This window comes from Musa acuminata, chromosome BXJ3-8 (assembly GCF_036884655.1).
Source record: "Musa acuminata AAA Group cultivar baxijiao chromosome BXJ3-8, Cavendish_Baxijiao_AAA, whole genome shotgun sequence".
NCBI lineage: Eukaryota > Viridiplantae > Streptophyta > Magnoliopsida > Zingiberales > Musaceae > Musa > Musa acuminata.
The window spans coordinates 45,289,816-45,301,777 of NC_088356.1; the positions used below are offsets into that span (position 1 = coordinate 45,289,816).

Sequence of the window (11,962 nt, forward strand, 5' to 3'; positions counted from 1 at the left end):
TTGGTTCTGATCGTTGTCGTGATTTGTTTTTGCTATGTTAGATCTTTGAGATTTTTTCTTCTACTCAGTTTTTCTTCATGATTTCTTGAAACTCATTTGAGTGCTTAGATTTTATATGATATTCGATATCCTTTAGTTAGTCTGTAGAACATGAACTTTGTAGTCGTATCGTTTTATAGTGAAAGATTGATTTGATTACTCGTAATTTTTTTCCCTACATGTTAAAGAGATTTTTCATATAAATCTTGTCTCGTGATTTGCTTAGTATTCTATCATTGATTTGATTAGTTATAATATATTTGATATTAAATTATATCTTATTTGATTCTAGGATTTTTCCATGTAAATATTTTTCCAACAAAATAGTAAGATTCTTTGGACTGTTCTTGTATGAATCAAATTGATAAATATTTATATGATCCCATTGAAGGGCAGAAGCCCAAACAAAGTGACAAAACTAGTGAGAATGGCAAAATAAATAAATAAAAATATTGATTTGATTAGATAATAGGTTGACAATAGTGTATTGAATCATGTATATCAAGAAACAAATGCATATTCATTGTGGATGAAATTGGTAAATTTGTGTAAGAGGAAAACACAATAGAACAAAGGTTTCTTAGTTAAAAGACTTGTTCATCTGAGATATAAAAATGGAAATAGTAAGGCTAAGCACATGAATAAGTTCCTTGGCACCCTACTTAATAGTTGAAAAATTTTTATAGTAGCTCTTAATAATTTTGCATCTAATAATAAGTTGTTTATAAGTGCAGTAAAAAAAAAAAACTATTCAATTAAGAAATTAAAACAAAGGGTGAGTGATAACACTATAAACTCTTAAATTTTTAAAAAAATATGGCAAATCAAGAAGAAGGTCCAAAATTAAGAATAAAATGCTATCATTATGGTAAGTTGGGGCACATCAAAAGAGAGTGTAGAATATTAAAAAGGGAACAATCAAAACAACACAATGAAGCAAAGGGAGATGAAAAAGATATAACTGCAATTGCATTTGATGGTGATGTTATTATTACATGCAAATGATGTAATGACAAAAATTATGAGCATGATAAAAATCTATGTGAAACCAACATTGGATGCAAAATTATATTAAACAATGTGAAAGTTGTGTGTCTTAACTTAATTTCTACTACATGTATACTTAATGATGAAAGTTATGTTGATATCATTGGTAATGAAAGATGGAAGCTTACTCTTATGCTAGCTAAATGAAGGAAAGATAATAAACCCTGTATGACACAAGTGAAATTAATTCAAGAAGAAATTAATACATAAAAGAAGAGACTTCCTATTCTTGTTAGAAAGAATCTTATTCCTACGACAACATAATACTCTTGTTAGAAAGAATCTTATTCCTATTCTTATTAGAAAGAATCTCATTCCTATTCTTGTTAGAAAGAATCTTATTCCTGTTCTTGTTAGAAAGAATCTCATAAGTCAACATAATATAATGGAGTTGTCAAGAAAAAATGAACCACACAATTGATGAAAAAAATAAGATGTATCCTCTGAAACATTCTAAGTCCTTTTAGGGTGGAGCTATGAGAATTATATTGGACTTAATCAACCATTCTCCTTCGGTACAACTTGATGGAGATTAAATCTTGATGACATATCTAAATAAAATATCTTTTTGGGTTATGCACTTTGATGATAAATTTAATAATATATTAAATCTAAATAATATTTAATAGTTTGTTCACGAAGAACTTGGTTATAGTTTATGAGATCATGAAAATAAAAAAGTCACTAGATGTGATATTTTTTAAAGATCATACTATTAAATATTTTGAGAAAATTTAAAAGCCAAAGTTATTCGATGAATATTCTATAGATCTGAGTCCAATGCTTCCTCCCACAATAGTCAATGAAGATGGTGACGATGAATAGGAAGACCATAGTGATATGCTCTCAAATAATGATGCACTTGAATCCGTTGAGCAAGGCTTTCCAAAACTATAAATTAAACATCAATTGAGAAAATTCATTAGAGAGAGAGCATCGACCTTCTCAAAGGTATTCTCCTCATGAATATATACTATTTACTAATAATGAGGAAGAATCAAAATGTTATTAAGAGATTATGTTATATGAGTAAAAAGATAGATGGTTAAGTGCTATACAATAAGAGATGAAATCTTTGTATGAGAACCATACATTTGGCTTAGTAAAATTACCTAATGGGGAAAAAAATTCAAGAACAAATGAGTATTCAGATTGAAAAAGGAAAAAAAATCTCAATTGTGAAATGATTTAGTTAAATGAAAGGTATTGATTTTGAAAAAAATTTCTCACTCATTTTTAAGATATCTTGTATTTGAGTTATTCTTGGGTTGATTACTAGTTTAAATTTAGAGATCGAATAACTTGATGCAAAAACCGGTTTCCTTCGTGGTGATTTAGAGGAGGAAATATACATAAAATAATCTAAAGGGTTTAAAGTTAAAGATAAAGCAAGTCTAATATGCAAGTTGAAGAAGAGTTTGTATAGTCTTAAACATGTACCAAGAAAATGAAATAAAAAGTTTGATTCTTTTTTTATAGTAATTTTATTATTCTCTTATATACGTGGATGACATATTAATTATTGATCATGAAACTAAGAAAAATTATAGATCTAAAAAGAGAGCAAGACTTGTGTTGTAACGGACGTGGGTCTAGCTAGACATAATTCTTACTATGCGAATTATTTAGGATAAAAAAATGATAAACTTTAGTTATCTCAAAAGAAATATATTTGAAATGGTTCTCGACATATTTAACATGAGCAAGTTAAAACCTATTTGTTGTCCACTTACATGTTGAGGTCAAAATAATATTATATAAGTAATAAAAATAAAAATATATAAATAGAGTACCTTATGTCCCAATAGTTAGTAATTTGATATATATCATGACATACACAAGGTTAGAGATTTTTCATGTAGTTTGTGTGGTTAATTGATTTTTTCAATCTCGGAAAAGAACACTAGGTAGTAGTTAAATGAATATTCAAGTATTATTTAGAGGCACTTCTAGATTATATTTGTGCTTTGGTACCTAAAAACTTATATTAGTCGGCTATATAGATATAAATATCGCTAGTGATATTGATTCTAGAAAATTTATCTCTAGTTACTTGATGTCATTTTCATGGAGAGCAATATCTTAGCAGTCAAAACTATAAAAATATTTTCTTTCTTTGTTTTCTATTAAAGATGAGTATATAGTTATAATAAAAGCTTGTAAATAATTCTTATAAATGGAAAAGTACTTAGAAGAGTTGAGACTAAAGCAAGATAAGTTTATTTTATATTGTGACAGTCAAAATGCTATTCATCTCAGTAAAAAAATCTAACTTTTTATTTCTGATCTAAGCATATTGGTGTCAATATCATTATAGTCGAGATATAGAAGTTATTGCATCTTGAGAAAAATCTATACCGATAAAAATAGATCATATAATACCGAATCATTACCTTCAGAAAACTTACTATAAGATCTGGGATTAAATCCCATCTTTTTTTATTATCCATAAAAAAAATAAAATAAGCGAACAGCTTTTATCAGATGAAGGTAAACATAAAAGAAGGGACTCTTAAGTTAGATTCCTTTGAGATTAATGATAACGGGATCGTACACAAACAAGAATCATACTGTGATAGTATTGATTTTGTCGAAATAGATGATTTCATTTTATTCGTAGCATAAAAGTATTTCTATCTTTTTAAGCAAAAGAATAATTTACAAAGTTATTCAAGTTACTTGTTGAAGATCTCGAAGATGATGTTGCTAATCTTGGCACGAAGAGTATCAGCATTCGAAATGTATTAGTTATGAAACCTAATGAATAATCAATCTATGATGAAAAAGTTAGATATTTGTGTAGATGATCATTTTGACAAGATTAATTTCGTATTCGAAGATTGGTTCAAGAAATCTAACATAATTGATTTAAGACGAATCATAGTTTTAAGATTGATTAAGGCAAATATGAAAGATTGAGTTTTTACGGATGACTAGTATGGTTCAGAATTCAAAGTTATGAAACCTAATGAATAATCTATGATGAAAAAGTTAGATATTTGTATAGATGATCATTTTGATAAGATTAGTTTCATATTCGAAGATTGGTTCAAGAAATCTAACATGATTTAAGACAAATCATAGTTTTACGATCGATTAAGGCAAATATGAAAGATTGAGTTTTTACGGACGGTTAGTATGGTTCAGAATTCAAAGTTATGAAACCTAATGAATATATGATAAAAAAATTAGATATTTGTATAGATGATCATTTTGATAAGATTAATTTCATATTCGAAGATTGGTTCAAGAAATCTAACAGAATTGATTTAAGACGAATCAAAGTTTTACGATCGATTGAGGCAAATATGAAAGATTGAGTTTTTACGACGATTAGTATGGTTCAGAATTTAAAGTTATGAAACCTAATAAATAATCTATGATGAAAAAGTTAGATATTTGTATAGATGATCATTTTGATAAGATTAATTTCATATTCGAAGATTGGTTCAAGAAATCTAACAGAATTGATTTAAGACGAATCATAGTTTTACGATCGATTAAGGCAAATATGAAAGATTGAGTTTTTACGAACGACTAGTATGGTTCATAATTCAAAGGATTCTTTCTTTTCCATGGAGAACGATACCGCAAGAGCTCATTTCAAGAAGTTCAATTGAGAGAATACATGAATGAATGAATGAATGTGTTGAGGACTACAACTCATGAGAAAGGGTAACACAACGCTATTCAACTTCCTCGACAACAACCGTTACCATATAAACGAAGACAAACATCACCGTACGCATGTTTGATCGATCGATCGATCGATCCTATGCAGCCGAAGAGACGGTGAAGAACCTCCTCAGAGCCTCAAGGTGAGGTCCAAACCACCACCGCATAACGTCAGTTCCAGATCGACAGAACCATCTTCTTCATCTCGAGCGAGTTGCTTCTCTCTCGGCGGCTGCAACTTTGTCGTACCTTTATCTTCAACATGATCCGAAGACATTCCGGTGACGATGGGCGATGTCGTCATGATGGCCTTGTGTTGTCGCCGCATTTGCTCCATCTCCTTCCTATGAGCAGTTTGATGGCCGCCCAACGCTTGCAAGCTTGTAAAAGATTTGGTACAAAGTGAGCATGCATGGCCGTAACATGGTGGCCTCCGAGCGTCATCATCGTGTTGCCATCCGAGCTTAAGCTCTGCATCGATAGTAGAAGCATAACTATTAGAACGACTACAGATGACATGGGCTTTGTAGTTCATCGTGTAGATGTTTGTAGATATTGGTGTTAAGAGGGGTGTCAAGAATTAGTGGCCGAATGCAAATTGCTTCTTTGAGATCAATGGAAAAGGATCTTTATGGTGTCCCCAATGGACGATTGTATCTCGAGGGGGGCTTGATGATATCATTTAGATTTACTCAGCTTCGTGAGACATAGTGTCAGTTCAATGTTCGAAATTTTGGGGTAATTATAATGGAATTGGTGCATTAAAGAGTATGATAAATGATTTGGAGCCAAGTCCGTTCTTTCAATAATAGATGTTAATATCGTGCAGCATTTCGCTTATACATTTGAAATATAATAAGCCAATACCACCTAATTAGATTCAAATTACTTGGATGAATCAATTCAAATTATTTAGAAATTAGGATTAAAAATTCAGATAGAAAAATGAGTCCTTAGTAAATTATGAATTCTTGCTATAAATAGACTATGTATCTCATGGATTTGGTGAGAGGGAGAGACATAGAGAAAGACATTTTGAGTCCTTCTAAGGTTTTCTCTGGTAAATCTAGAGAGGGGTGAGAGATGATTTCGATCTTGAGTTTAAGTTTGCTAAAGAGATATATCACTTATATTGATTTTTTTTTCATATAGTTAAGAATTTTATTTTATTTTCTGTAAACATAAGTAATGAGTGTCACACCATATAAATGTTCTCATACAATATTTCTTTTGTATTTGTCTTCATCTATTATAGATCTCAGATCCTTGACATCTTATTACCTCACTAGTTGGGGTATTCATGATAATGCCTACCCACATCTTATTACCTCTTTCGCTATCGTTGAAATTTGGAATTACTTTTGTCCGTGTAAACCTCTTGATCCTAAATGTTATGATATCGAGTTCTATAGGATCTATTGAGATATAGTTTCTCCTTCCTTCCAACAACTTTCAACCATTTTCATTAGTGATAGAGAATATAAAATCAGTTAGCTATCATTCACCTAACCACTACCATGTTAGGCTAACACCTTCCGGTCCACAAAGATAAGAGCCCAAAAGATAGCTTGGGTCAGTTACCAAGTTCTCATAAGCCTAGAAGGTAATTTGGGTTGGTTATGAACCAACCCCTGAATAAAATATTTATAAGAATATTCTCAAAAGCCCAAAAGATAATTCGAGTCGATTATGAATCGGCTCATCAATAAAATATTCATTGAAATATTCTTGGAAGCTTAGAAGATAGTTTAGGTCGAATCGATCCCCCAACAGAATATTTTTAGAAGTCTAGAATGTAGTTTGGGGTAGTTATGAATGGGCTTCCCCACAAGATCATTATAATATATTCTTTATTCTCGACCTTAGTATAAAAATATGTCCTTATCTCTAGATCAAGGGGGAAAAAAATAATATGAAACTTAGTGCTAAGTTAAGCATCAAAGGGATCGACTCAGGAGACCCCCTTGACCTCAATCTTTATGCAGGAAATGAGTGTGAAGAAATCATACTCTATCCTAGATGAGTCATCACATATGGATTAGGGCTATATTGTGCTGATATAGACGTCAATAGTATTTTTCCCTAACAATCAGTGTGATATACTTCCTCGTGAATGGGTTAAAACATTCATCATTTTTATTCTCAAATGCTCTTATTTGCTTGAGGTTAAGAACTTTTATCTTATCTCTTTATGTAACGTAAACTATCATATCTAAGCGAAAGTTCTTGCGGGCTAGATATGTTCATTGACTCATTGAAGTTAATAACTTTTATCTTATCTCTTTATGTAACGTGAACTATCATATCAAATGCTCTAATTTGCTTGAGGTTTAAAAGCCATTTGACTCATTTTATTTCTAAAGCGCAATATGTGTTCATCTCTAGATGTAGTATTCATGATAACATTCTTGTGGGCTAAGATTTCTATTCTCCATGATTACTGGACTTTTTAAAATATGGATGTATCTATTCCTAATGCATCTCTTAATTAATGAATGTTAGAATTTGGATTTATTACTTTTGGTTTAGTACCTCTCTTGTTAAGAAAATTTTCCTTGTTAAGATCTCCTCGGCTCATAAATATTATTTCTGATTTTAACATCATGATAGTAAAGGTTTTTCGTCTACTAAATCTGTTTACTTTTGACTTCTCAATCAAGACATGCTCCCTTTTAGTGGGGATTTGTAATATCATTTGTGGTATCTCTTAGTGATTCACTAAATCAAAAATTTTTCTTAAAAATTATCACATTGCCGCCTTCCTGCCTTGGATGGACTTGTCACACTTGGTATCTCCAACTCCAATTTGTACTCTTAATATCTTGCAACCGATAAAGACTTTTATCTATCTCTTCTTCTTCTTCCCTACAGTTGTTTCTCTTTCAAAAGGCATTAAAACAAAACTTCATATCTTGTTTTCCTCTTTCGATTCCTAGCATGATGATTCCTAACTTTATAAAGGGCTTTAAAGCCTCTTCAACTCTAAGAGCCTTGATTGTAAGGCAAAAATGATTATATTTTTAAGTAACTCAAAACTTATAACATTATCTTCGTTTGGATAATGTTATTTCTTAAATTGAACCTCAATCTAGGTGGCTAAAACTAAACAATGGTAGCTCTTTCAATCAAGATGATAAAGGGGTTATTGGTTTACTCTTTCGATTCCTATCATGATGGTTCCTAACTTTATAAAGGGCTTTAAAGCCTCTTCAACTCTAAGAGCCTTGATTGTAACTTGCTTTTGGTGGATTTGAAGGGCAAAAATGATTATATTTTTAAGTAACTCAAAACTTCTAACATTATCTTCCTTTGGATAATTTATTCTATTTTTCATTGCGAGGGGTTGAAAGTCTGAAAAGATCTCGCTTTGATATTTCTTAAATTGGACCTCAATCTAGGTGGCTAAAACTAAACAATGATAGCTCTTTCAATCAAGATGATAAAGGGGTTATTGGTTTCCTCTTTCGATTCCTAGCATGATGGTTCCTAACTTTATAAAGGGCTTTAAAGCCTCTTCAACTCTAAGAGCCTTGATTGTAACTTGTTTTTGGTGGATTTGAAGAGCAAAAATGATTATATTTTTAAGTAACTCAAAACTTCTAACATTATCTTCCTTTGGATAATTTATTCTATTTTTCATTACGAGGGGTTGAAAGTCTCTATGAAAAGATCTCGCTTTGATATTTCTTAAATTGGGTCTCAATCTAGGTGGCTAAAACTAAATAATGATAGCTCTTTCAATCAAGATGGTAAAGGGGTTATTGGTTTTATTATGTTCCAATATTGGTTATATTCTTTTGTTGGTTGATATTCGACGATACAAAGCATTCTCTTCTTAGAAGTAGCTGTTATTGATAATAGCCCCTCTAAAGCTGACTCGATGGTGCCAATCATATTCATGTTGATATTGATTCTAAGTATCTCGTGGATATTCTAAATGGCATATCCCAATCTCCTTGGAACATTCTTACTATCACTAATAAAATTTCTCTTGACATGTTTTAATTTTTTCTTGATCACATATATATATATATCGTGAAGATAACATAGTTGTCAATCAACTAACAAATAATAATAGAGTGCATCTAGCTCCGGTTGCCTTAGAACATTTCTTTATTATTATCTCGGATCTTATGGGTGACTTTTGTATTAGACTATCTAATAAATAACTATTTTCTTTCTTAAAAAAAAAATTCTCTTTTGGTTTAAAGCAAACAAAAATAAAAAAATTAGTTTATGAGAATATTAGAGGAGATAAATACTGATAATTGTGAGACACATGAAAGGAGAAAATAATAAAATAATAAAAATAAGCAGAATAAAGAGAAATAAAATAAAATGAGACATCATTCGACATATTTTTTAAGACTTTGATAATTCAATGTAAGATTCTATAATCAAATCTTATATTTGTCATTTATTATTTATAAAAAATATTAGGAGCAGAATAATTGATACATTAATTTAATAAATTTAAAATAGTATAATAAAATATGTCTAAACCCACCTACATCCATCTAGCATTTGTCAACTTAATTGACAAAACCTATGTTGTTATAGGTTCTCTCACCTAAGCCTTGAACTTCTCATTAAGATATATTCTGTAGAACCAAACTTTCCCATAGTGTACCTAATGCTCATCATATAGTGTCTAGTATGTGAGACCCATCTGACTCTCACATTAGGTTTATGCATGCAATATTTCAATGTATGTTTGCTAATTACATGAATGAATTTTTTGATATAAATATTATAATCATGATAGAATGTCCATATTGCATAGCTTACAATTATCATTATATGGAAAATACATCTTTAACATTTGTGTCCATGCCTCATAGCTCCTAAGAATGAAATTTAACTTACATCTCGCATAGGGAGTAAATGAAACTCAAAAAATTTGGATTAGAAAGAAAGAGGAAGGAAGAGAAGAATAAAAAGGAAGAATCGAAGACAAAGGATCAAATGTGTTAAAAGCAAATAATAATATATATAAGTGATAGGTTTCAAATCCATGTGTATGTGTGTGTGTGTGTGTTTGGCTTACTCTAAATATTCCAACAGTTTCAACTCAATTATCACACAGGTTGAGAAAACTATTATTACCTCAAAAGATAGATATTGGATGATCTATGTAACATTCACTATAAGATTACTTCGCTCTGCTATGATGGTTGGCTTCAACTCAATCATAACGTAGGTTGAGAGCTAATACATTTGACAAGGAAGAAAAAGAACGAAAGACTTCGCCTCATGAGAGAATCTAATGGAATCAAAACTACTCAGCTTCTTCAGCAATGATCAATTATTACCAATATAAACGAAAAGAAAGCATCGCTGGATCCATCCATGTTCTCTTGATTGATGTTGTAAGAGGTTGGTTGAAGAGCTTCTTTAGAGCCTCAAGCAAAGGTCTAAACCACCAACGCGTAACTTGAGTTCCAGATCGACAGAACCATATTCTTCCTCTTCTTCTTCTTCTTCTTCTTCATCATCATCATCATCTTCTTCTTCTTCCTCGTCATCATCATCATCTACAGCAAGTTGCTTCTTCTCTCTCGGCGGCTGCAAGTTTGTAGTACTAGCATTTTCCTTGACCCGATCAAGCGACCTCACAGCCGCAACCGACCGTGCCAAGAAAGCCTGGTGCTTCCGTCGCAGTTTCTCCACCTCCCATCTGTGCACCATTTGGTGTCCGGCCAACGTCTGCAAGCTCGTGAAAGATTTTGTGCAAAATGAGCACAAGTATGGCTGCTGAGCCTCACATTGTTGCGATCCGAGCCTGAGCTCGGTATCGATGGCGGCAGCATTGCCATTTGCACGGCCACTGAGGAAACGGTCGGTGCTGTTCATCGTGTTGGAGGGAGATATCAACAACTAACAACGGGATGGAAATTGTCTGTCGGAGCTCGAGGAGATGGTTCTTTATGGTACCGACGATGGGGAGTGGCTATCTTTAGGAGGGACTGATGATATCATTTAGATTCAGTTCAATATTAGAACATTTGTGGGTAACCATAATGGAATCGATACAGTGAAGGACACGATAAATGGTTGCCAAAAATAATCCACCATATCAAGGAAAAAGACCATTTTATGAATCTAAAAACAAGAGTAGAAGAAGAACAAGTTTTGGAATAATGAGATGGTTGAAGGGGCTACAAACCACCAAATCCAACCAGTAAGAAGTTACACGCTCTGGTCGATCAAAACAGTGATGATTCTTTCGGCATGAACACGGCAAATATAGAACTCATCAGTGGAAGGAGAGATCGATAATATATTTATGTATGTCGAAAATAATCGTATTCCATTCTTCTTTTAAGAAAGGTGGTAACATCACGCAGGATGTCAATGATACATTATTACCAAGCGAATTATTAGAGAAGATCTAAGGAGAAAATTAGGAAGTGTTTTGAGAAGAAAAAGGATTGGAGAGAAGGTCAAAGCCAAATGGATACTAAAGTTGAGATGATGATGTTGAAAGTCTCATTTGACATTAATCTTCTTATAGGTGGATACTAAATCGAGCATTTGAGACCCTCTCCACCACGACTCTCATGATCGTGATGTTTTTGATCGTATCCCGAAGATCTCTTACTAATATAAGTCTCGATCAAATCGAACTGATCCGATTATTACATATCCATCTCTAATAATATTCGTGACAATCAAACCGATCCGATCTTTATATTATAGTGTAGTGTGAATTTGAACTTTCAACCTATCTTCACCATACTTCACGCAAGCCTGACGTCAACGATGTCCGTGCAATTTGAACTTTGACTTTAACATTTTATTTATGGGTGAAGTAACTTTTGTGTATTAATATTTGAGTCCATGCATCATAGCATGGTTGATTTGAGAAGGTATCTCTGAAATATGCACACATCAATAAGATAAATCAAAAGAATTGATTATGCAAAATTAAAAACTCTTTATCAAATGAAGGTAAAAAAAAAAACAATATGGATAGTATCAGTCTTATTAGATCGTATAATTTTATTCTTACTGGAAGTGTAATATGTCAGAACTCTAGCTAGGAAAGTCCTAATTGAGAGGGACATTCATGTAAAACCTACCTAAACTGACCCCTATTAAAGAGATGAAGAGGTCAACTAGGGTTAGGAGGTTTTTTCTTAGAGATGAAGAGACCGGCTATGATAGAATCTGCAAGGGTTCTATCATAATAATATTATAT

The 11,962-nt window shown here is 32.0% G+C and overlaps 2 protein-coding genes across 2 annotated transcripts; both read right to left on the bottom strand.

Moving 5' to 3' along the window:
• Positions 1–4,891: 4,891 nt before the first annotated feature.
• On the bottom strand, positions 4,892–5,296 carry LOC135644234 (uncharacterized). Its single transcript, XM_065161707.1, has one exon. It carries the CDS (start codon positions 5,294–5,296, stop codon positions 4,892–4,894), a length of 405 nt encoding a protein of 134 aa, XP_065017779.1.
• A 4,859-nt stretch (positions 5,297–10,155) lies between these two features.
• LOC135644235 (uncharacterized) lies at positions 10,156–10,614 on the bottom strand. The gene has a single exon (XM_065161708.1). The coding sequence runs from the start codon at positions 10,612–10,614 to the stop codon at positions 10,156–10,158; it is 459 nt and encodes a 152-aa protein (XP_065017780.1).
• Between the last annotated feature and the right edge of the window lie 1,348 nt (positions 10,615–11,962).

Bases quoted from the DNA above. Each gene is read 5' to 3' on its own strand.
- LOC135644235 (XM_065161708.1), bottom strand. From the start codon at position 10,614: ATGAACAGCACCGACCGTTTCCTCAGTGGCCGTGCAAATGGCAATGCT.
- LOC135644234 (XM_065161707.1), bottom strand. From the start codon at position 5,296: ATGAACTACAAAGCCCATGTCATCTGTAGTCGTTCTAATAGTTATGCT.